Here is a 27,664-nt window from a genome sequence, read left to right as displayed (position 1 = left end):
TTTGACAAAATTCCTAAGCTAAATACTACTACATTTCATCATATGGTATGACAAAAATCTTACCAACCTTGTTACACTTTTCCTGGGAGACATACCTTTAGTTAATCTGCACCCCAAAGAATTAAAATGTAACAAATTGTGTAATAGCGTCAGACGATAAAATGTAACAACGAAACAGAACGCAGTCTGGCTTGACATAAATATATTCTACAAATAAATGTTCATGAGGTTAGATATATTTTCAAATTGCCAGTTTTGTTATAGCGTCAGACGATAAATTGTAACAACGAAACAGAACACAATCTCGACAAAAATCTATTGTATATATAAATGTTCATTCAGTTAGGTATAATTGCATATATATATATATATATATATATATATATATATATATATATATATATATATATATATTCAGTTATTATGCCATAGAATGTGTCACTGTGAGTAAATTACCTCAATTTGAATTGTGATAACTGAAAATAAGTGTTAATGGAATAAGATGTACAGTTCATGAATATTACATGATTGTCATATCAGTGTATATATACGTTTCACTTGTTCACTTTACATTAGTCTCATTTAAGTATATTTATCACATTAATATTTCAGTTGATTACGAACGTACTTCAAATGTATCTGACAGCATTTTTTTCCCTTTTAAAAATAGAAATTCAGAGTTATTTATGCTCCAAGATAGAAGGCTTGTTATCTCTTGTGAGATTTGTACACAATCCCGACACTTACCATTGAGTGTAAAACATCCAGTGACTTTTTTAGGATATCTGGGTTGCATTTATTCTGAATATATGAAGATATTGATGATTTAATTGGTCAATTGAAAAAACAAACAAAACACAGGATTTAAATATCTAAGGTTGGTACGGCATAGATAAAAAAAACTTGTTTGTTTTATAATAGCATGACTAGAACATAAGTTAAGTCGGGGTTATATTTATTTATTTATTTATTTATTTATTTATTTATTTGAGAAAATCGAGGAAAAGACACAAACTCGTTGGCCACAATACTTATGTGATCAATAGTTTGCTGAAGTGTAAAGAAGTAAATCAAAACAATCATATGTGAAGTAGACAAACACAGCAGACTACTATATACATTCATACATTCAGCTTACACTACAGTCAAACAAGCCTTCATTGAAGACATACAACCTGCCAACTCCTGTGTTGTATGGCAAAGTTATTTTGCAAATTTGAAAGGTGCCTAGTCTCTAGATACAAAATTTCATAATTTATTGAACAACTTGCTATTTGACCTTGAATATGGAGGACAAAGTCATAGGTCAAGGTACAAACAGAAAGGTTATCTTTGGGGTAAAGACATGTAAATGGACTTTTCATGATGTGACTTCTTGAGTTAACTTAGAATGAAATATTTCGGTCATTTCACCATGAAAATGATTGCCAAGGTCAGAGGTCAATGTCTCACTAGAAAGTTCATCATTGATATTAGGGTAGACACTTGAATGGTGGGCATATGTATCAGCAAAATGTGTTGGTTTTTTATCACAAATATGCCCGCCATTGTGCTACACAAAAACCCAATCACTTGAAATGTTTGACTCACAAAGGTACAAAAATAACCTACATTTGGCTATTTGACAGGTCAAGGGTGAAGGTCTTAAAAGAAAGCTCATATTTTACATAATGAGCATAGGCGCCTGAATGGAGTCACTACGGAGTATACCTCCATGATGCATATTGTACCATTGGGTGATTCAGTCCCAAAACGAAGTAACTACCAAATGTCTCACATAGAATGTTACCTTTTGTTCAAAGTGTGATTGAAATCATCAGTCAATACATGTCAGAGATATGAGGATGAACGCATGCACGCACACACTCATGGATGGAACCCAATCTATAAGTCTCCTGCGGACGGTGTCTGTTGGGGCTAAAAAGACCTGATACCTCTGGAATGGGATTTTAAAATAATACTAAAGATAGTTTAGTTTAGTAAAACAATATTTCGGGTCGGTGGTTTAATCTAGGGTTGCTTTGGTTACCGGAAACACACCAGCATTTATTTTTGTTTGGCAGGCCCTGTTCGGATGTGATGCTTACTCGACCGATCGTTTGTATAACGTTAGAGTGATAAACTAAGTATGATTTTATTATCATTATGACGTTTAACCTTGACCCTAGCTAGGCCTATGCTCCCTCTCTGTAGGTTATGCTAACCGTTGCTTGGAGTCGACGACAATACATCAGTCACATCCTCGAACGAGGCTAGCCCGTAATGAATGTCGTGCGTTCGCTTGCTATGTCAATGAATTAGTGGGGTTGTAGAGTGCTCCCACTTCAATTACTACTTAAAGAGTAAATTTATGTGCTGGGCTTATTAACACTATCAAGCAATACATTTCATAACAACACTGTCTTTATTTGCACTAGAATACACAGGCGAGCGAACAATCGAAATAATATACTTGCAAGAATGCCCACCATATTCAGATGGGAGACACTCATGAAACATTCAACTGCTGCAGCTAATGGGTTAAGACAGGAATAATAACTACATATCCATTTTAAGATAACAACCCATTTTTATAGCTACACTATTTACATGGATAGCATGAAAGTATTTGATATTTTCAATTACTACTGGTATAACGATTGCCATACTAAAATGCTCTCAGGTCATCTACCAATTTCGTATCATGTTATATCTAGTGTCGATGTGTGGGTATATATATATATATATATATATATATATATATATATATATATATATATATATATATATATATATATATATATATATATATGTATATACATGTATATACATATATATCCGTGTGTATGCATGTATGTATGTATATGTAATACATGTATGTATGTATGTACACACGTACGTACGCGTGTATGCTTATGCATATCATATATGTGCATGCATGCGTGTATGCATGTGTATGTATGTGTGTGTGTGTGTGTACAATTGTTACACTATATATACAGGTATGCATAAGTAAAAAATTTGATAGTATATCTAATATTTCATCATGTATTGGATTACAAGAAAATATGGATACCAAACTATTTCTTTCACTTTCCTGATCAACTCCTGTACTTTTTTCGTCAACCATTTTTTTTTTCAATTTGATGTCAGTCCCCCATTTATTCGCTATTTACCCGTATTTAATGTAATCATAAAATCAGAATTTTAAGGAACCTAAAATATAAACTCTATATCCTTCGAGTAGAATCATAGTTTTGTCATTTGATAAATGTAATGTTATTAGCATGATATAAATGAAGCGATGAACATACTAAAGGTAGTGAAGGGAACAATTGATACAGTAAATACACGTCAGAGATAAATCTTCTAGAGCCATTTAAATTTGCCGAGATCTATCAGGGATTTATCGAAGGTTAGGTGAAATAGTGAATTCTACTCACGAGAGGAGAGGTTTTCAAATATATACAGCCGTTTTTATTGGCATTGAACCAACAGACGGTCGTTTATTTTGACAAGAATTTTTGAATAGCGGTTGGATAAACACCGTGGATGACTCGAACTATTGCGCTGAATAAAGACGGAAGCAAGATGAATGCAGATCAGGTTGGTGGCCTTCCCACTTTGTGATTACATCTAACGGACAAAGTCACTCGCTCATGTATCGTACAAATCACTATCATGAGGCCACCAAAGGTGGTTTCCCGCCCTTTTTTATCGAACGAACAAAAAGCACCGTCACTGAAACATTCGTCAATACCGACTAATCAATTTCTGAGAAAGCAGCTATTGTGATTTTAATTAAGTTTATTAGCAAACGTAAATGATTTTTTAAGCAGGAAGGGAATAATATTTTGCGGTTGGAAATTATTGCCTCGATTTTTTTTTCAGATGTAATCAGCAATGCTGGAAGAAACTGATATGATGATAGGAAAAGTCGATTTTCACATAAGCCCTGCTCAGGGGTAACTTGAAAATGTCAACGGAAGAATTGGTAATAGATTTGTACCATTCACTAGCTTAGAGCAGAAAACGCTCGCTGATGACCTTTCCCGATATTACATTTGCATGAAACAAATTAATTCTTGTTATTCAGATTGTCCCTGATATACGTTATAGGGTCTCCAAAAGTACACGGTACACTAAACTACAGCCTCGGTAATGATTCTGACAAAAATAACCGTTGTTTATATATATTCATCAAAAAGTGCATAATTAGGTATAACATATGACAAGTAATTACTATTTTGTGGGTATTATATAGAGACGATTTCACAATGATAGTTTCGGCTGACGCTGAGGTTGGGTTTAATCGATGCTGGTTTTATGTCTACGGTGTAATGTTTAGTATAGGAAGTAATAAACGACTCCCTGATGAACTAACAAACATCTCTCGAGGAGACATCCCGCTTACTGGGTGAGCCTTCTTCTTTGCAAAGAATTGACCACGACATTTGAAAGATTTGTAAATGACACAAGCCTATCAGCTGATTCACTTTAATAGCAAACATATTATGTGATCGCTACAATGAATTACGCTTAAAGGTCTCAACGTGCCAAGCGTGTTGTCATGACGTGGCAAATTGACGCTCGCACACAAATGCCGTTCTGTGTTGTCAGTTGTAGTTTCCCTCGAAGATAAAATCTGTGTCGGCTAACTCGACATTTTAAAAGGTATATAATCGCTGTATTAACTCGTTTCAATAGTAAGGCCACGAAAGTGTAAAATCGCAGCACAAATCCCGCCCTATTTGTAATAACAGTTCGTCAGCTGGATTCCCGCCGTTGTGTGTGTGTGCGATATTGCAGTCGTGTTATCAGTGCAATGATAAGCATTGTTATAAAAAAAACATACATACCCGAATGTTCGCTCGATGTTGACGTGTGGTCTGTACGTGTGTGCGGTGAATCAACTCCGTATTTCAACCTCAACTTCTTCTCCTTCAGCTCCTTTGAATAGCTTTTATGCATTTTCCTTCACAGAAACGGCGTTCCAGGTGCCTGGAAGGTGTCATGCAGAATAACGTCGGATTTGAATTTTACATGTGCTTGATACATGTATAATCAGTGCTACGGTACACAGTGCTACTACGATCACCGCGAAACGCTACGACTCTGACGTTTGACGAGCCATGGCTATCAGATCTGTGTTCTCGACGACTAATATCCCGCCAAATGCTTCTTAATCACTAATATTAACCCTCAGTCGGGTCAAATATTGCCAACGTCTTCTAGTCCCTGTACTAGGAAACGTTGATAGCTAAGAGTATACGCTGTACGTAGAGTCACGAACGAAGCTGCCTCAGCAAACAGGTGTAGCGCCGCGATTCTGCGAATAACACGTGATCAGGAATTCTTGAACTGCAGTAACCCTTTGACATTCTCCATAAAACTGAATTAAAATGAAATGTCTTCTCCAGATGGCACGTCGCTTATCATTCCAACAATATTGAAACGTTTTGTGTTCTATAACAGAAACGATTCAATTATTTAATTAAAACATATACATTACGTTGTTGTTTCCGCATTACAGCGCGACAGTTAGCGCCCCATAGTAATTAAATTTATACGCATGCGTTTATATATGAAGAAATATTACTTGAGTACGTTAATGAGCACGTTAAGAATTTATTTCGAATTCCGATATCATGATAATATGAATTGATAAGCACAGTTGATTTTTTCAGCTTTGCATCTCGTTCATCACACATGTACTGCACATGACTGCGAACAACAGCTAATACTTTGATTTTATAAGTTCATTTAGATAATCATGGTGGATTTGTATTCCACGTTTAAAATGGTCATATGGATGAGAAATGGCAATTTATTACGGATTTTTAATCCATGAAAGAATTTTTAATTTTTTCTACTTGCAAATACAATGTGAAACAACATACGAGACCAAAGCAAAGGCAAACAACTATAATTTTTAAATATTATGTGAATAAAGTTTATTATTGTACATACAGGAAGTGATTTATAATTTAAAAACGGTTTATACATTGCTTTAGTTCTTTGCCAAATATTTGTGTTTATACAAACATGGACTTGTTGTGTTCGTTGTTTCAAATTGCATTGCATCTTTTCCTCATCCATATGGCCATATAAGGCAAAAATTAAAAAGAATGTTTGTTTTCGATAATATATCTTCTGAAATTAGGGTAGGTAGATCAGGATTTTATTTTTTTTCTAGTTTTTGTTGGTGGGTGGAGGGTCTATGCTCCAACCCTAACACAAGATACTCATTGCTCATAATATAACTTTCTATGATGGTTTGATGATCATGAGATGTAAACGAAGTGAATAAAGGCAAGTATATGTGATGGGGGTAAAATGACCAGGGGGCAACGGGCCGGAAGGTAAAAGGACGGGGAGAGGGGGGGGGGGGGGAGTCGTTCCTGCTTCCATGCGAATTATTACGAACGTAATATTCAGGTTGTACTGCGTAATATTCTGAAAAGACCTGGTTTCTGTTGAATGCATTTCTAACAACAACAACAACAACAACAACAACAACAACAACAACAAGTCCAAAAATACTATGGCATGAACTTTACGCTTTTTGAAAGAAAATAAATGTTTAATTTAGGGTCGGTGGCCTAAACTAGGGTCGGTCGGGTTATCGGAAGCAATTTAAATTTTTCTCGATTAGCCTAAGGGTGAGAGGGAATGCTAATGTATTAAAGTGACAGTCTAAATATGTATTCATCTACAATGGGAGATAATTTCAAACGTTAAAATAACATTGGTCATCTCGAGACACTATGTTTGTCCTCAGTTTTGTGGTCTGGGGTTTTTCTGAATGTTAAATACATTAGACTCGTGCAACGCTTCGTATTATGTCTACGAGTATATTGATGAATGAGCATAAAATTTATATATAGAATTGACAGTTTCATGCGCATGTGCATTTTCTCAGCAATTATGATGTTGATGCACTTTTTTTGAAACACCCAAAATTATGACGTCGACTCATTTGTTCGATTTACCTTTGTAATAGTAAATTGCTATAAAAATATCATGGTTATTGGGATGATTACACATGATGCCGAATGTTAAGATCTAGGTAATGTCCCCACAGTTTTAATGTTCTTAGTTTTTTTTGTTTGTTTAGTCTCCTTTTGTTTATTTGTTTTTTTAGAGAGTTCCCGCTACTGTCTGATTATTTTGTAAATATAAATAAAAACGTGTAACATTGGCACAATCACGTGACTTGTTCTTTGGTTATGTGTGCTGTGGTTCGATGACGTCACTGTTACTCTAAGGAATGACGTAATCAGCAATTACACGTGCATGTATCCTGTATACGTCTGATAAACGCTTTATGGGGGTGGGGGGATACGAGCTAGCTGATCGTGCCTTATGTAAAATATGAACAAGGGAACAATATCGATGTAAAATTGTAAATCTTTCGACATAGAAAGTTGTTATTTCACATTTTTCGAATACGAGGTCCAGGAAAAGATTAATATAGTAAATACATGTAATACATTAATTAACATTAATCTTAATCATAATCTTCGAAGATTAGTAGTTTGATGTCACCACACAATGGAATTATATGTTAACATTAAAAATAGTCAGTGTTATTATCGAACACAGATATCCCTAAAAAGTATCATCCCAAAATGAACCAATGAGCGTCCGAGTTTCTTTCCTGGCGGCTGAGTTAAAATCATTATTTATTCATGACAACACAGACATGTAGGTGTCGAAAAGTGTAGAAATGACACCTACTTACAAAGTTTATATGCATGAAATGTGCATGCCAAGAGGTTAGAATGCAACATCTATGATTGAACAAAGCAGGTCGCGAAGGTCAAAAGTGAGATAGAGAACGAGATTTAGCTTGTCTACGGGTATTAACAGACTGAGACCTTGTGTTTGGCTTCCCTGCAAACAAAAGCACCGTACGTGGCTGTTCATATTTATAAACGGCAGATAGGCCTGTGAGGTTTAATATAGTTGGAATCGAGCAGATGTAGTTTTCTGGCCAATTTTCCCCACATCAAGTATTTCTGATCTGGTGATATAAAATATATCAGAGACTGAAACCTACACACGCATTAATTACGAATAGGATATATATTTTTTTCTTTGGGAGTGAATAGCGTTAGATATACAGCATAATATATCAATTCCTATGTTCTCCAATGGTAGTGTAGCAGTCCTACATAATTTCTTCGAACACATTTTGATCAAAATAATACCACGGATCATCGAAATTTAGAGGTTAAACAAACACCCGTGAAATAGAAATTCATATTTATATTTGATAGAGGTTACGAATATCATGCGGAGTTTCCATGAAAAATACATGAAACTGTGAAGCCGTAAGACGAGAGCCTCGCTATCAATGTCTGTATACCGTAACACTAAATTTTAGATATCAACTGCCCGTTTCATGTTAGTGTTCGCTGGCATTGGCCCTGTTTGATATACCCGATAAGAAACGGCACATTTATAATAGCAAGGTCGAATGTATACATTTTTCTTGCTACATTTTATCTAAATGAAATGAACTATAATGAATGTATGTATTTACCTCGTCACGCCACCATGCACAAATCAAATATAGACGTCAAAACATTGGTTCTGCGTGTCTGTGTCTACAGTCTGGTTGCACTGCCTTTAAATTGTTTATTTCATTCTTTCTACATGATATCAATCAGAGCGAGTGAACACTAACATGAAGCAGGTTGTGATTATCAACAGATGGTACATTTAGAATTTTATAACATGTATGGATATAACATTTTATTTCAATGTCAATAAATTAATAATTGATAATCGGCGCTGAAAACAGTGTGACTGATATGTTACACGATATGACATGATTACAATTTATCGACGCGAATTCAAGTTCTATGTGACGAACGTGTATACATCATATATGTCACTTGATTGAAATATACATGCAACTTAAGCGCCCGTCCTCATTAGTTATATTGAATATCCAGTTTGACTTCCAATTTGCGCCTCCTAGAAGTTTGGATGAGTAGTGGAATCGTCTTTTGTTTTTGGTATATCATTGCTTATTCCGATTTTATGGATTGACCGCTAGGAGTGCTGTTCGTAGGTCGTTATGTAGTCCCAAAAGAGTACCTGAATAATTGCATAAAGACAGCAGACACGAACTTGAAGTTACCCCCAAGTTTCCGCGTTGTTCACGCTTTACTATTGTTGTTGCGAATACCATTAATCAAATTTAAAATATGCCTAACCACCACTGTGATGTCCCTGGATGCAAAGCAGGGTTTGGAATAATTTATTCAGTTTCTTGCACTGTCATACGATCAATGCGCCCCTCCCCCGGAGGAGGGGATATTCACACAGTAAGGGGTATACACATATGTACCAATGTTTTGACCCCCTTTTTATCTTCCGTAAAGGAAGGCCCTTATAATTTAGGTGTTTCTGGATGTGTGTGTGTGTGTCTGTCCGTCCGTCTGTCCATGTCACCGTTTTCTTAAAAAACGGCTGCCTCAATTCAAACGAAATTTGGGGCACATGTTCTTTAGGGTACTTGCTAGAACTGACCAAGTTTTGTAAATACAATGAATATTAATGATATATTTGCATAATTAATGGTTTTAGGTAATTAGGCTATATCTTAGGAAGGCATGCTTCAAAATTAAGTAATTTGGTACATACATTGATGATAACAAAATGCACGTGTCATATAAAGTTGATAATATAGCTTTAATGTTTCAATGAATTATTTACATATTATATTAATGATTTTCAGTAACTAGGCTATATCTTAAGAATGCAAGTTTCAAATTGAATATGATTTGGTACAAACAAAACAAAGCACACATGTCATGAAAAACTTGTTTATGAAATTATGTAACATGCAGTTTTATGAATCATTTCGCGCCATGTGTATCACTCACAACACATTATTAACACAGGCTATTTTACCTTTGGCTAGCCCTCGGGGAAACAGTGCAATCCCAAGGTAAATAGTCTGTGTTCACCTTGTTTTGGGGTGACACAAAGTCCGTCGAGGAAATAGGCGTGATATTGACCTTGTCATCAGTGACCATCTGTATACAGTCGCAGGTACCTGTAAGACATAATACATTGTGTCGATTATCCTGAAAGTACTCTTGGTTAACCAGCATCTCCGCCCTACCTAAGCAAGTAGGTGTATATCATTTACTCGTTTATTTGAGTACACATAACAAAACCCTGGGGAGTTGTTAATGGTACAAAACATAAAAGGAAAATAATAACAAAACTAATAAACTATTTCAAAGAACCATTACATTACATAATAAAACTAATGAACTACAAAAGCTATTCAGTGTAAAGAAAGAGAAAAATGATGTATGGTAATTAGACAGATTTATGGAGATGTATATTCTATTACGTATTACAATTATTTTGTAGATGGTGGTCTCTTTGTATATTATTTGCTATCTTTGCCAAGTGCAATAGTCAGATTTGTGTTGTTCATATTGTTTCTTTAAATTTTTGTTCTTCTGGTAAGTTTCTATAATTACCAATATATATATCAGCTTCATTAAATAGGTCTTGCCTGTGTAAATCATAAATGGGACATTGTAGAACAAAGTGTTTTTCGTCTTCTATTTGTGTGAAATTGCATAAAATAATCTACTTTTTGCTGGTATTTTATTGTAACGGCCTTTTTCAATTTTAAGCCTGTGGTTTATTGAATATTATAATTTTTGTTTTCATAGTGTTAACTTTGAGTTTTCATTTTTGTGTGTAGCTTGATAGTTTGTCAAGACACTTGTAAACCTTGCTTTGATGTCATCAGCATAAAGTAGGCAGCTGACTGACTTATTATTGATATTAGGAGCGTCACAAAGGTTTGAGTCTAAAATTTGTGGCAAGTCACAAATGAAAATATTGAATAGTGTAGGGCTTATAGACGATAAGGTTACAGCCTTGCCCTACAATCGAGTGTTTAGCCCTATAATGTATTAACGACGTGTAGTGAGTCTCGTTAACCTTTGGGTGAGGGCGCCTGGCGCGGCGTATGTTACACCACAGACAATTGAGAGTTGTCTGTGTCTGCACAATATATCACATGGTACATTTCAATCATGGCAATGGAGAGCAGCAACTGTGAGGAGACAGTCATCCGCAATGTACAAGATTACTATGGAAAGAGAATCACATCTACAGAAGATTTCAAAACAAGTGCAACATGTCCAAGACCAACAACAAAGACAACACCGTCTATCTGCAAAGCAATGACAGAAATCCATGCTGATGTCACCGCCAAGTAAGTGCAGTTAAACATGTCCACAGTTCAAATGACTTAAAACTATACTTTAGAGCTCAGACCAATATTTAGAGTATGTTTTCAATCATTCATGTTAGGTCTCGTTTTGTATATGTATCATGTTAAGTACTTATTATTTAATAAATTACGTTTCATGAACAGCCGCCAGACCAGGGAGTTATGGCCGATTCTGCGCAGATAAAGAGCCGGTTCAAATTGACAGTGTTTAATAATACGAGTACATAAATAAAAGACTTTCACAGTCAAAACACGTACATAACCAGGATAAAAGAACGACGATAACTCAAAAAGAATAGGCGTTAAAATAGAGTGGCCACAGCTAGACATGTGAGAATGTAGGGCTAGAGTCGAGGTATGTCTGTCTGTCTGTCTGTCTGTCTGTCTGTCTGTATGTATGTATGTATGTATGTATGTATGTATGTATGTATGTATGTATGTCTGTTGGTTGTGTAATTTAATTGCTGCAGGAATGAATGGTTGCTTATAGCGTGTTGTTCTGGTGCGTGGTAGTCTGAGTCTGCCGCTTCTATCTATACGTCGACTTACAAGACTTCAGTGTACAATAAAACGAGTACATAAATACAAGACTTTCACCATCAAAACACGTACATAACCAGGATAAAAGAACGACGATAACTCCAAAAGAGTCGTAGGCGTTAAAAAAGAGTGGCCACAGCTAGACATGTGAGAATGTAGGGCTAGAGTCGAGGTCTGTCTGTATGTTGGTTGTGTAATTTAATTGCTGCAGGAATGAATGATTGCTTATAGCGTGTTGTTCTGGTGCGTGGTAGTCTGAGTCTGCCGCTTCTATCTATACGTCGACTTACAAGACTTCAGTGTACAATAAAACGAGTACATAAATACAAGACTTTCACCATCAAAACACGTACATAACCAGGATAAAAGAACGACGATAACTCCAAAAGAGTCGTAGGCGTTAAAAAAGAGTGGCCACAGCTAGACATGTGAGAATGTAGGGCTAGAGTCGAGGTCTGTCTGTATGTTGGTTGTGTAATTTAATTGCTGCAGGAATGAATGATTGCTTATAGCGTGTTGTTCTGGTGCGTGGTAGTCTGAGTCTGTCGCTTCTTTCTATACGTCGACTGTCAAGTTCTGGCCTAAGTGGATGTGTGTCGTCAGCTAATATTGTTCCCAGTCTGTCTGTAATTTGTCTGTGGTATATGTTGTCAGTGTTAGTCTGTTTTTTACCAACCACCCCAGCTGCTTTTCTGATGATTTTGTCAAGTCTGTCTTTGTCTTGTTTAGTAATATTTCCAGCCCAACATATTAATCCAAAGTGAAAACAGTGCTCAAAGTTGAAGTATAAAACAGAGAGAGAGAGAGAGAGAGAGAGAGAGAGAGAGAGAGAGAGAGAGAGAGAGAGAGAGAGAGAGAGAGAGAGAGAGAGAGAGAGAGAGAGAGAGATGAGTAGGTAAACATGCATCGACATAAGAAATTGATACAATTGCTGAGGGGAGGGTAAATGGTATTATAACGATTTAGCAAATTTAAAGTATATAATTTTGCAGTTTCTTCGGCCGGGGGGGGGGGGGGCAGTGGATTTGTAGTGGGGGGGGGTCACCCTGTTTTTGAAATTGGCAGGGGGTCATGCTGTTTTGAAAATTGTGGATAGGGGGTCAATGTGTTTTTTATTGTGATGGAAGAAAAAGATCCTTTTCTACAATAACTTATAGCCTTGTCTGAAATGTGGTACATGTAAATATTTGTTCTTATCCCTGTTTCTTACATGAATTCTTTAATATTACTTATTAGTTCAAACATAGCTATACATATACATATACATTTATTATCGAGCTACCACACTAGTTACAGAACATGTCGTGTAAATGCTTTGCTGTTTCACAATCAGTGCTTCACTTGTATTGCACTTTGGGGCAAAAGTGAACTTGAAGGTTTCGTTATGGTAATCTTCATAGATAGTTTATACAAGAAGTTAATCTAAAATGTTCTCACTAATGAAAATATTGAGTAGTGTAGGGCAAAGATTACAGCCTTGCTTAACTCCTACAATCGAGTGTTTAGCCCGATTAACGACGTGAGTCTGGGTAACCTACGGCTGAGGGCGCCCGACGCGGCGTATGTTACACACTTTACCGTGGAAGCATACTATATCACATGATACATTTCAATCATGGCAATGGAGAGCAGCAACTGTGAGGAGACAGTCATCCGCAATGTACAAGATTACTATGGCAAGAGAATCACATCTATAGAAGATTTCAAAACAAGTTTAACATGTCCAAGACCAACAACAAAGACAACACCGTCTATCCGCAAAGCTATGACAGAAATCCATGCTGATGTCACCGCCAAGTAAGTGCAGTTAAACATGTCATATTTCAAATGACTTAACTATACTGTAGAGCTCAGACCACTATATTTAGTGTGGTCTTACGATAAAGATCTGTATGCCTTCAATCATTAACTGATAGGTCTCGTTTTGTATATGTATCATGTTAAGTACTTATTATCTATATGTTTCATGAACAGCCGCAAGACCAGGGATTTATGGCCGATTCTGCGCAGATAAAGAACCGGTTCAAATTGACAGTGTTTAAAAGTCAAAAACTGTAGGACCGATTGCTTTGATATTTGGTGGTCATGTTACCTTTGGTGTCTAGTTGGGAAATTGTTCAAATGATTGCATCAGAGATATGGGTTTTGGGTAAAAAAAATGTGACTTTTGGTCAAAAAACTTAAACTCCAAAATTACTGGGCAGATTAGCAAGAAATTTGATGGGAATATTCTTAGATGTGAGTAAATTAAGATTTGTTCATGACATGATGATTTCCTTAGTAAATTAGGGCTAAAATGTGTCTTTTTGGTCAAAAACCTATAATTCCACGACTACTCAGCAGGTTGAGCTGAAATTTAACAGGGATGCATCTGTGGGTGTATAGATGAAGGAATATTAAGAATATAATGATCTCAACAATAATATGCAAATTAGGTGTAAAAATGTGAATTTGGGTCAAAAATTTATTTCTCAAAAAGTACTTGGTCAATGAGACTGAAACTTGGTGAGATGTTTCTAGAAGTCTTATTCTGCAGATTTTTTTCAAAATACTTTGGGACAATTCGTACTAGCAACCATGACCACGCCCTTAGCAACAACCGAATGGCAGTATATTTTGCTCAAATAACAACATCGTCTGGTAGGCAAGTGAGTAAACATTCAAAAATGTATGCAAATATCCCTAGCAACAAGACCACGCCCATAGCACCAGCCAAATGATCACATTTTCTTCAAAGATAACAACAGGATTAATAGACAATTGAATAAACATTCAAAAATGTATTTAAATTTGCTTAGCAACAAGACCATGCCCACAGCAACAGCCAAATAATCATGCAAAGATAACAACGGGGATTAATAGACAATTGAGTAAACATTCCCAAAATGTATGTAAATTTGCCTAGCAACAAAACCACACCCATAGTAACAGCCAAATAATCATGTATATTGCAAAGATAACAGGAATTGAAAGACAAATGAATAAACATTAAAAATGTATGCAAATGTGCCTAGCAACAGGACCACGCCCATAACAACAGCCAAATGATCTCGTATATCACAAAGATAGCAACATTGTTGGATAGGTAACTGGATAGTCATTCAGCAAATGAACACCTAATGTTAGCATGGACTAGCATATGGATAAACATTTTAAAAAACTTTACACTTGTGCTACCATGACATTGGCGGTAGTTTTTAAAATTAAAGAAATTATTTTACAAAGGAAAACAGTACATGACAACAATACATACATTACATGGCTTGCTAAGAAGAAGGGACAGAAGAGAAGGATTGAATTGAGGTCAAGAAGGGAGAAAAATGACTTGTATCAACCCACAATGGTGAAACATCTAGAATAAGGCTACTTTCACAAAATATTGTAGGGGGGGGGATTTGAGGGGTACTCGAAAAAATATGCATAGTGTGGGTGGTATCTGAAAAAATTATGTGAGTCATGGAGGAGGGGTACCTGAAAAATAAATTGATTTCATGACTCCTCATACATGGGAACATTAACCTTTTAATAGTTGGTCAGCCTTTTTCAACAATAACAACAACAAAAACACCAAAGTTGTTAACAAATTAACACATGTAACAAACAATTGTCTGATTTTCAAAATCCTTCAAATTGCACATATGAAATAATACATCAACGTAAGAGTTGAAATGCACTTGTTGTTTTGGTCCAAAAATACCAGTATCTTAAATGTGACAGTGAAAGTGAACTTCTACGCTATCTAGTGCAAATACTGACTATAATGATAGTGAAAATGAATTTTTTCACTATATATACTGCAAATACTAACTATAAATTATGAGTGAAAGTAAACTTCTACACTATCTATACTGCAAATATTAACTATATAATGACAGTGAACTTCTACACTATCTAGTGCAAATACTAACTATAATGACAGTGAAAGTGAACTTTTTTCAACATATATATACTGTAAATACTAACTATATAATGACAGTGAACTTTTTCACTATCTATACTGCAAATACTAACTATAAATTATTACTGTAGTATCATCTCTGGTATATCCTCTACACAATGTCAGGATCTCATTACTGTTATGAGCCTGTAAATATTGTAGAAGGCAATCGCTGTGAAGACATTGTAAATACAGTAGAGGGCCATCATAGCGATGAACGTGTATATACTGTCAGAGGGTCATCACTGTGGTGAGCGACCCGGTGACCCGGTGGATACTATTTGGGACGCAATACTATGCTGGCACTGTGGATACTATCTGGGGGGTCATCACTGTGCTGACCCTGTAAAGTGGTAATTCTGCTGATTCATGCATTACCTTGACAGGAAACGCCTAATCTACACTACGTACAACTCGAGGCAGGTTTTTATCTCATATAAGGGGTAAACTATTTGATTTCGGGGAGAGGGGCTGGGGGATTTGGACCAACAACAAATTATTTTTTCAACCACCATATGAAAGCAAATATTTTTTCCGAGAGCAACTACACAGCAATTTTTTGTTTTGCCAAGTAGGGGTACAGCAATTACTCCCCCCCCCCCCCAAGCCCCAAAACAAAACTATATATATATATAGAGAGAGAGAATAGAAGTTTGAGGGAGCCAAGTGGGGGAGAGTACGGAAGAGGGGTTCCCCTCTTGACCCTGGAGATTTTTGAAATTCAAGTTCTAAAAGAAAGAATGCTTTTTGGTATTATTTTAACATGTTGAGGTTGTATCAATATGACTCGAGTTAAAATTTGAATCACAATACACGGGAGCAGTGTGGGAATGGGTACCCCTAGAAACTTTTGAAATTGAAGAACTAAAAGAATGCTTTGTGAGGCTAACATGTCAAGTTGGAAACAACACTTTTTTTAATCAAAATACAATAGAGCAGAGTGGGGGTGGGTACAGGAAGTAGGCAGTAAAACTGAATAGAAATCTGAGGGAGCCAAGTGGGGAAGGTACAGGAGTGTGGTTCCCCCTCCCCTAGCTAGAAGGTTTTGAAATTAAGGACTAAAAAAGTGCTATCTGGTGTTATTTCAACATGTCAAGGTGATAAGAATACCCTTTCCTGATCACGATTAAAATATGAATTCAGAAAACTAACACTAAGAAAAATCCCAAAGTATATTGTTGAATGCCATATTATTTTTAAAAATGTATTATTATGAAAAATTACAAGATTAATTCAAGGTACTAAATCAGGTCAGTATTCGTAGTAATTTGATTTATGGTAGTGTTTTGGTTTGTTTCAGGGTTTGACTCCAACTCAGCACTTCAGCCCAGACAGAGCGTCTTTCGCCTGCTCCTTCTAAGTGCTTACCTTGAGGAAGGCGACTTGTGCGTCGCCGAAACATTGGTGTTTTAAATAGAAATAAAGATCAGATTGAAGATCGGAGACCAGTTGAACCGCCTCGTTTTATTTATTTCACACAGTTTGCTAACAGTTAACATAAACCTTTGACAAGAAATTTTGAGTGTTTAGGTGCCACGGTACGTGGTGGCGCCAGAAACACATGTTCCTTGGAATTTGACAGTTGTAACTAGTGTCAACACAACACAATTTTCTTGTTAAGTTCATACCCTGGTAACAATTTTTTTTTTCTGTTTTGAGTTGGTCAGCATATTTTTTTTCCTACTTTGGGACGGCGACAATTTTTTTTCTCGAAACCCCCCCCCCCCCCGAAATCCCCTAACTGCTTTAATTCATCACAGGTCTGAATGTCAACAAGATAGTATAAATAACGTCAACCAATGATCATGTGAAATTTAAAACAATGGATTTTCACTAAAACTTGCCGGGAGATGAAAAGTGTAAGAGCGCTGACATAGAGAAACTGGTGTGGGGACCCTTCAAGTGTGAGCCAAGTTTTTCAGCCATTTAAAAAAAGGCCAGGTGTCATATGTAACTCGACAATACCTTTCAGAGAAAGCGACTGATATGCAATGAGTAACTCAGGGAATAATCTCAACAAACAGAAGACTAGAACATACATTCATATTTAATAGACAACAACTTACAAGAGATTTACTTTGTGCAGGAACTACGGATGTGGTTTGTGCATTCCAAGTTGTCTGGAAGGCTGTAGTATTCTTGATCTCGGCAGCGGAGCCGGAAGAGATTGCTTTATTGCAAGTAAGCTAGTGGGTCCAAATGGTAATATAACCGGAATTGACATCACAGAAGAACAGGTAATCATATATTTATTGTATAGTTTATGGCGATCTCTTGATTCATGCATACGATTCAAATTTGAACACTAATTTCGTCACTTTAGGGATGCTATCATGTAAAAGAACCAAGTGTCCCAATGTCCAATATTGCATTGACTGCAGAATTGACCATTTTGGTGAAACACTCATATCAAAGGAAGAGTTTAGATAAACTCAAGTAATCTAGTACACCCACGTTATTTACCATTTCTCTACATACACCTTAGTGTTTTTGCTTTCTTTAAAGATTACATTTTCCAACAAGTACAAGGAATACCACAGAGAAAAGTTTGGACATGAGGAAAGCAATATTGACTTCGTTCTTGGGAAAATGGAAAAACTGAAGGATGCTGGCATCAGCGACAGCAGATATGACATATATAGTCATGTATGTATAAGTATATCTTAGTTATATTTTATAGTTGATCAACAAATTCTAGATTGTATATCTCTACAAATCATAGTGATTCAAATTCTTTTGTACATAGTAAGTATCTGCAGATAGCTTGAAGTAAGTATTAGTAAGCAAGTAGTGTGTGTGTGTGTGTGTGTGTATGTATGTATGTATGTATGTATGTATATATATATATATAGGCATATGTGTGTGTATGTGTGTGTGTGTGTGTGTGTGTGTGTTTGTGTGTTCATTTGAATTATCTTCCCTTGGTGTAATACTGTATTGCTATTTCAGTCCTGAAGCTGAAAGGAAAATTAGATAAGCATTAAAGAACTAATTAAACTTCACTTAGAATGTCCTTTCCTGCTTTCTTACAGCTCAAACTGTGCCATTTGCCTGTCTTTTGATAAACCAGCTGTACTACGTGAAGCCTATCGTGTTTTGAAGCCTGGTGGTGAACTTTACTTCAGTGATATGTATGCAGACCGACCTCTACCTGATGAAATAAGAAACTCAGAAGATGAAGTCCTGTGGGGTATGCAATTCTTCTCTTTGTGTTAAGAGAAAAGTCCAAAACTCAGTGGATATAAACCTACTAGAAATGTCTTGTACTTTATACTGGTGTGTAAGATCACACATTTTGAAAGGGACACGCCAGGGAGGGTGGAAGGGGACACTGTCTGCCCATACATGTATCAGTGTCCCTCGGCAGCCAATTCTACTCCATTCCATGTCCTGTTTCATTTAGGTAGGAGGTGTCAAATTCAAATTACGTCAATGACACAACTGTCGGCGCAGACTGAAACGCTCTTGTCAACATTCGAACGCGAAACAAACCCGTGTTTGGAAGTGAAGTGAAGTGAAGTGAAGTGTTATGTTTTTCGATCGCTGTACATACTCTTGAATTGGATATTTAGGGTGAACGGAAGATAATTTCGTCCTTGCGAAGAAAATTAGCTTTACTACCATGAACTGTCTTATAAATTTTAGACTTGATGAAATGTATCAACAACCACACTCCCTATATTGCTGGTCAAGCAAAAACATTGACGTGTGAAACAGAAAAGTTGGAGTCGGCCATATCAAAAAGATAACAACACGCCTAGTGTCTGAAGCTAGAATTTCATCTCTCAGTCTAGTAAATGTCATCGTTTAAGGCGGATTGAGGTAGCATGGTGCATGGTGGCGATTCTAAGGAGTTACCAGAATAGAACACCAACAAGGGAAAAACCTTTTAAAACATTGATTCGAAACTTCTAAACTACATCGAGGCCATAAAAAAGGCCGAATACACGAGTTTGCGAACTATTGCACGATTAACCGTAACGTCTGAATACATCCACGACTTTCTACCTGAGATACCCCCGGGTCATAAATGTCTGCTTCTACACAAATCATCCAAGTTGAATACGCCCGCCCCTCCCCCCCCCCCCACACACACGCACAAACAAGCAAAAATAATTTCTTTCATTTTCTCCTAAGTTGCTTTGATTTCGACTGCTCGAAATCAAACTGACATGACACTTGGAAACTTTAATTGCACTATTTCAAAACTATGGCCATTAAATGAAGTACTTTGTTTGGGTTTTTGCTTTGTTACTATGGTAACCATATCTGCTGTACAAATTGATTCTATGTCGTTTTGGAAGCATATCACTCGATAGGTCAGCAGTGTCACCAGAGCTAGAGGGTGATTGATGGGGTCAAAGCACTAGGTCAATCATTTGCTCATCGATGCTCAACCATTTTTGGCATTTATAATACAAGAAAAACAACAATGATACTTACTACAAACCGTACGACCGATCGTGGGGGGAAAAAGTGAAAAAGCTACTTCTCGTATTTAAAAATGGGGCTACAAACTTATGACCAGTTGTGAAGAATCGACAGTGAAAAAAAATACTTCTTCTTCACTGGGCCGTGATTGTGCGACTGGTCGTGGACAATAGACAGTGAAAAAAATACTTCTTCAATGGGACATGACCGTACGACATACCACCTCCTAGTATACCTTATAATCAAGTTCTCAACATTCATCCGAATGTACCGATAGAAACATCTTTGGTAATATCACCATACTCCGCTATTTTTTCCTTTAGTGCTCGGTATGTCACGGAAGACCTTTTCAAAGGTTCTGTTATTCAATATCACCATCTTTCAGCTTGGGATATGAACCCCTTTTGCCTTCGAATTCACTGGTTTGCATGATACACATTGTTGCCATATGCGAGCAAAATGGTGCACAATTTGCAAGCAGGACTATCGACTAGGGGTCTAGGAGTTTCCGACACATGTATTCATTCCCAATGGAACCCCCGGCCATTATACATCCCTGTATCAGTATAGTAGCGTCCTGCCAAATTGCAATAAATTATACAAGTTGTATAAAAACTATCTACATTGTCTCCCCATGAAAGAAGTATTCATGGTATCATTATACGATTTCAATGAGGGGTTCTATTATTGTACCTACAATCAATAAAAACATCTAGTAGCATAGCTTTTAGGCCTCACAGTGCGTGCAGTGCCATTTATCATGTGGCGAGGTACGTATACTGCATGCTTTGTTCAGTGGATCAACATGTATAGTAGTACTGATCTGGTAGAGTTGACTTCTCAGACAGAGGTCAGAGGCCTCTGTTACAGAGGTCGCGCACAGCGCTCAGATACTACCTCAGATGATTTCACCCAAATGTTTCATTTTACAATCTGAACCGATCGCAATCTTGATGGTATTTCATTCTTAGTGAACATGTAGTCAGATATTAAACATATCTCTGTGTGAAGTGCACATACAGATATGCAATGCCGAAAATGGCGGACAATTCAAGGTTACGCTAATACTGAAACAAATAAACGACAAACGACCTGTCTTTAAACACAGACACCAAGTGACTCTTATATTTATAAAGTAGGTAAAGCACTGGCATCCCCGTATAACTGCTAGAAGATTTGTAGCATGCGTAGGAACTAGGATGCTACGTTGTATCCATGAAAATAGTCCGCAACTCGCCATCATTACTGCGTACACACTCAACTATGTCGTCCCACATGATGGCAAGACCGAACACTCTTTTTTGAATGTATCACTGCAAGTCAAACTCTGTCGTCGTCTGTCTTGTTTAACAAACTTAAATATACATGATGTGCTAATAAGTCTAAAATGTATTTGTAAATACGTTTTCAGTAGGGAATTACGTAGACGTGGTCACAAGTAAATGTAATAAGCATAAATATAGCGCACTACTTTGCTCTGAGCAAATATTCTTCCGCTCTGAGGTAGGCTGAGGGCGCAGTCAGCTCTGATCGATAAAGTTACGATTACTACAAAATCTTTTGTAGTAACCGTGATAAAGTCAGGTTTATCAGGAATATTTCGAACGGGACGTTCGTGTACATCTTCATACATACGTTTTAACTCGTACATGATGAAAAGGTCATCAGGTTAGCTTTTGATGGGGTGGGGGGTGGTGTCCCATTTTTTACTGGCATTTTAACGTTAGCATACACACAATGATTTTTGTTGTATAATTATGAAGAGGCACTGGTGCATTATACATATGTGCAAAGTTAAACAAGCTCATTTTAATTTTTGTCAAAATTCAACAATATTTCATAAAACATTTCTGTCAAAAATGTCTGTCTATACTTCCCGTCCATCAATTGACAGCCATAATTATACACCCATGGCCGCAACTCAATTTCAACTAAATCTGGCACAAATACCAGACACCACGGTGAATATGCATGTTGTTGGATTTCGCGACCCCTGCAAAATGACGACCACGTACACTTGTTGTAAAACTGGCCAGCTGTTATATTATCTATCCTTCCATGTATCTATTTCGATAATCCACGGACGGTTCCATTCGTTTCGTCAATTCTAGTTACATATATTATTCCTTGGCCATGGGATTTCGAGTTAACCGTTTAACTTCTTTTTTATAACTAAAGGAGAAGGTTTGTCTGGTGCTTTGTATTGGAAAGACTTGGCGGTAATTGCAAAAGAAGTTGGTTTCAGTCCTCCACGCCTTGTGACGTCCGCAGTTGTAAAAGTAAATGAGGAATTGCGTAAAATAGTAGGTTAGTAAAAGTACGACTATTGAATCTTTACCTGGGTGCCCTCAAGGCTATATATGACTCGATAGAACAACGTACCTCCTTCAATTGCGATTTTATTTGTACAGCAGCTCAGCTTATATATGTAAAATATAAATTTGATTTACCTTATAAGTGCCTGATTGATTGATTGATTGATTGATTGATTGATTGATTGGTTGATTGATTGGTTGGTTGGTTGGTTGGTTGGTTTGTTGGTTGAGTAATATATTGCTTGATTGGTTAGATGGCTGGCTGGCTGGTTGGCTATTGATCGATTGCTTGCTTGACTGACTGACTGACTGACTGACTGACTGATTGATTGATTGATTGATTGATTGATTGATTGATTGATTGATTGATTGATTGATTGATTAAAGAAACTGTTGGTTGCATTGATGGTGTTTGATTTGCTTAATGGTGAATTGGGTCGATCAATAAATTTGAAACAAAACCTGACTTGTTGATTCATGATGTTATAATTCACTCACCAGTCCTCTGTCCCGTTATTTTCCCAAATACAAAGTAATCTTCTTAATCCAGGAGAGACCCAATACGCATCCGGAACCTATCGCCTTTTCAAGTTGCCTGAAAAGATGACTACTGGATCAAGCGTAGTTTACAAAGGAACTATCCTTGATAACAGCGAATCACTTGTCATAGATGCTAACAACAGCTTTAAGGTTTGTACAAGCAAATAACTTTAAAACAGAAGTTGTACTTTTAGTCCTCGATATTATACTTTTATTCGTTCAGACATTCGATCAAATGATGAAGATGCAAGTGCTTAAATGTGGCCCTCCCCAAGAACCGATTTACAAAATATGACCTCTCCCCTCATTCCCCCTTCCTCCCCCTCTGTAATTACTGAAGACTTGGACTCCTACCGTGTAAACGTCGAGAACGACACGATCGGTAGTTATAAAGAGAGTGGCAGCGTAATCACATCGCCATTTATAATTGTCAAAAACATATATTAACACTATTTCTGTTGACCTCTAATATAATACCTTAATATATGCTCATATCTATTCTAACAGAAAGATGAAGTGGTTGCTGTGACAACTGAGATGGCAACAATCCTTCGATCTTCAAGATATTCACAGCATTTTGAGTTTGATGTCGATACAGCTCCTGCTAAAACAAAGGATACTGTAAGTTTTTATATTCATAAACAATATATTGCCTCTTACCACTGCCGCCGCGGTGTTCGATGACAATGATTAATTATCAAGCTAATGCAGACAGTATCATAATCACCACGGTTTGATTAAATTTACTATGTTGTAAGTAAGAAGTGCGTCGTTCAGTTTGACTGTACCAAGTACTACGGTTTCCTCCTGTTATTGGGCAATATGGCTTTTGGATGGCTTATAAATGAATAAAGAAATATAAAGAAAGAAAGAAAGTTTTACTGCTTTAACTAAATTGTCCGTTAGTGTTAGTGTTTAATGTAACAGCAGCTTCAATTCTTCCAAGCTTTGATCATTTGCTATGTTCTCAAGTCCACTCTCTTTGTATTGTGCGCCCTCAATGGTTAATTAAGACTAATAGTTTGCTCAATGCGAAACCCTACACACAGCGCTAGCGACAATGTCATTGCCATATCAGCAATCACTGTGTGCATGTGTATCGCAGTGACTGGGTTGCATGTCACCATTTACCGTGGAGAGCGTTCCACACAAGGAGACTGGAATTGGATTCACGTACAACAAATGGTCAAAGTAATCTAACAATTTAGTGAAAGCAGCGAGTCTGTGAAAGATGCTAGATCCTCACTGTTTCTTACTTGTCTGTGTTTTAGCCAATATGTAGTCACTTGTTTTCAGGTGCAAGATATTTTGAGATACCGTTCCCTTTTAATATTTTCATGATCTTGCTGATCTAGTTATTGTAAGTTTGTATTGTAGATAGTTGTGCGCCCTCATTTGACCCCACTAAGAATGTATGTTAGCTAACCAATAAGGGCATGTATCAAAATATATATGTTATTTAATACACTGCACGTACATGAACCAGATTTTTTGAAAGTGGCCATATGGATGGGAATTTGGTATTTATTTTGGATTTTTATTTGATAAAACAGCTTCACTATGTTTTTCTACTTGAACAAATAATGTGAAATAACATATACCAAGTTCATGTTCGCAACTCAATAAACTGCAAAACATTAAACAATGTGTAAAATGTGTGTTATTGTACGTACAATGACAAACTTTTTACACTTTTTGCATCTTTTTGCAATATATTGAGTTATGAACACGTACTTGGTCAATGTTCTTTCACATTATTTTTTCAAATAGAAAAACATAGTGAAGCTGTTTTATGAAATAAAAATCCAAAATAAATACCAAATTCTCATCCATATGGCCACTTTAAACTTGCAATTGCCTAGTGTAAATTGTTACTATCAAGCTAATGCAGGTATCATAATTATAGTATTTAAAACACTTTTGTATTTCGTAAAGTTATTGTAACGCAATGTATGTTTAACTATTCTTTGTATTGTGTTTCATTCAACAGCCAAACAACCCGAATCCGTTTGACTTCACAGTTACAAACTCATAAATGGACCTGGATTTGCAGACTCGATATACTGATGTGGCAGGTTATACCAGCGGACATTCGATTGTCAGCGCTCAATCTATATATTAGTAGTAGTATTAACAGTAAAACAATAAATGAAATCATTTCTACTCTATAATCAGTTTCTACGAAAGATAATGTACGTAGAGGAGGGGTGTACTAGCTACAACTAAAACTTTTTTGAAACTATATTTTTTCTAAAAAAAAAATTATAGCTATGTATAATGTGATATTGTACTTGTGATATACTTGTGATGTACTTGTGATATTGTACTCTCTGAACAGTATTGAATCACCTGTTGGCAATTGTATTGCGCAGCTTTGCACATACTATACTTTCTCCAATCAAATTGATGTTTGGGTCCGCATACACTCTAAAAATTAAAACAAAAAGCACCCCAAAGTGATCACGATTTTAACCTGTTACTGTATTACTTGAGATGAAATCATAATCTAATTAACATGTAAAATGATTAACTATTGATATTTGAATAATCTTAACTGGAATATATTTAGATGTTATCCCCCAATATTTTTCTTCGTTCAGCCAAGGAAAATATGAGTGACCTAAGGGGTCTTTGTCACTTCTCGTCTAGTGACTCGTAGTGACAACCTTTAGTGCATGAGACTAAATGAAGAAATACATTGGAAAATAACATAATTATACCAGCGCCAGTAATATCAAAGCAAACAAATGGGAAAACAATAACAATTTTGAACGTTTTTACTCATATTTCAAATACAGTAGAACCAGTGTGTAGACACGCGTTGTCGTGACGTAGAACGACCTGAGTGTATATCCATATTTTTTGTTGAACCTGGCTCATGCATGTTATAATGTTGTTTGTCTGCTCGAAAAAATCAGTGCTCAAGTTACAGCCAGTGCAGCTTTAACTTTCCTTCATAAGGAAATTGGTAATTGATATATTATGTCTAACAACTTACAGGAAATTGTTGTAGTTGAAGTCAATAAATATGTATTAAAGCGCTACTGTCATCAGGTGCGCAGTCGTAGAACTCACGTCACGTACAAGCTTTCATAATCCAGCCTTCCTGACAAGGCAACTCAAGGCCTAATTTAAAAAAAATTCTGTGGTTCCGGTTACGCTCAATTTTTGAATAGGTGGGGGTAGACAGATTTTTTATTTATTTTTTTTTCTGTGTGAGTGTCTAGTTCAGGTTTTCCTTGTTTTCCAAATGGTATCTGTGTTGTTTATTTCTTCTATCAGATGTACAGCCATTACAGAGTGGAAGAACAGTTTTAGAGTGTCTTTTTTAAGTTTATGGCAGTGTCCGCACCGGTCCCGTTATTTCTCGTGAGACTTAACAATTTTTCCAATTTTATTATTTTTTCTCGAATACGTTTAGGGTCGACAATAAAAAAAGTTAGGTGGGGTGGGGTAACCGGGACCAAACAGTTATTTTTGTAGACCTGATATCAACAAAGCCGAAATTATTGGACTGTACGTACGGATATGCAAAATCGAGTTTAAATTCCCCGATATGTGAATAAACAGTAAACAAACGAATGAAACGAGATTTGATTATTCCTAATATTGAAGATACTTTCTATCCCAAAAGGCTACACATTTTAAAGATACATGTAATTATTGACTTCCAACAATTTTATGCTTCTCAGTTTTTGCTCAAGAAAGAGGGCTGGCTTATCGCTCTTTTTAATCCCAATGGTGTAAGATGGTAGTGACTACTTGAAGGATTGGTGGAATTAGCACATGCACTCAATTTCATATTTTGACCTCTGTTTGAAAAACAAATCCTGATTTTAGTATAAAATGGGAATGGGTTTGAGATTTGTGCAGGAAAGATGTGTGATCTTTTATTTGAGGCACATACAACAACATGAGTCATATGACTTGTACTTTGTATTGTGAAATAAAATAGTCTAAGAAGTAAAATAAACGTACACACTAACTAAATTAACACTGTGATGTCTCAAATTATACCCTTGTCCCAAGATACAGCAAGTTGCAGGCTATCGTTCACTGGCTCTGTTTGATAAAATCAAGCAGATACAAATAAGACATTACATATTCTACACTCAAAGTTAGCAAGATCAAACTTTCTTGCTACATTTAGTCTGAAAGAAAATGAAAACATTTATATCATTAACTGAATTCCAAAATAAAGCAACAAAAATAATCTACAATCCCAAAATAAATGAAAATAGTCTTCGTCGATGTCTTTACAAAATGAACCATAATGGTGAATCAATTAAACCCCAACACTATACGAAAAGTCATATTTGACCATGTCTTTCCACCCGGGGTAAAGCGTGAGCAGAGAATGTGTAAATGTGCGTGGTGAATATGAGACCGGCGAAGTTCCACCTTTGACTTAATTTACCCATGGTGATCTCTAGCTCTCCCCTGGAGGGCTGTTGACAGTCAAAAGTGGTACTACCCCTGGACAGAGATGTTGGTTAGGTGGGTCACAGGTATGGTAAAGGCTGGGTAAATGTGTAGTGCAAGTAAAGAACAACTGATTTGATGGCAAAAATTTCATGATAAGTTTATACTCAGGTCGACATTTAAAAAAAATCTGGACGTGTTTTTGTCCTCGCTGTCAAATAC

At 36.4% G+C, this 27,664-nt stretch overlaps 2 protein-coding genes across 2 annotated transcripts in view; one reads left to right on the top strand and one right to left on the bottom strand.

Moving 5' to 3' along the window:
* The window catches only part of LOC144450839 (uncharacterized), a 29,814-nt gene extending 24,576 nt beyond the window's left edge, over positions 1 to 5,238 (bottom strand). The window contains exon 1 of the mRNA XM_078141578.1: positions 4,839 to 5,238. Within this exon, the coding sequence (XP_077997704.1) occupies positions 4,839 to 4,950 (112 nt within the window). The 5' untranslated portion in view covers positions 4,951 to 5,238. The remainder of the gene's footprint in view (positions 1 to 4,838) is intronic.
* A 5,745-nt stretch (positions 5,239 to 10,983) lies between these two features.
* On the top strand, positions 10,984 to 25,457 carry LOC144450840 (arsenite methyltransferase-like). The gene is made up of 9 exons (XM_078141579.1): positions 10,984 to 11,239; positions 17,821 to 17,971; positions 18,240 to 18,375; positions 18,523 to 18,526; positions 18,767 to 18,924; positions 22,344 to 22,472; positions 23,031 to 23,170; positions 23,528 to 23,641; positions 25,011 to 25,457. The coding sequence occupies exons 1-9, from the start codon at positions 11,058 to 11,060 to the stop codon at positions 25,053 to 25,055; spliced, it is 1,059 nt and encodes a 352-aa protein (XP_077997705.1). The 5' UTR covers positions 10,984 to 11,057; the 3' UTR covers positions 25,056 to 25,457.
* Positions 25,458 to 27,664: the final 2,207 nt, after the last annotated feature.

Source organism: Glandiceps talaboti, chromosome 20, assembly GCF_964340395.1.
Source record: "Glandiceps talaboti chromosome 20, keGlaTala1.1, whole genome shotgun sequence".
Classification (NCBI taxonomy): domain Eukaryota; kingdom Metazoa; phylum Hemichordata; class Enteropneusta; family Spengelidae; genus Glandiceps; species Glandiceps talaboti.
Note: the sequence above shows the minus strand (reverse complement) of the source record. Positions and strands in the feature narration are given on the sequence as shown.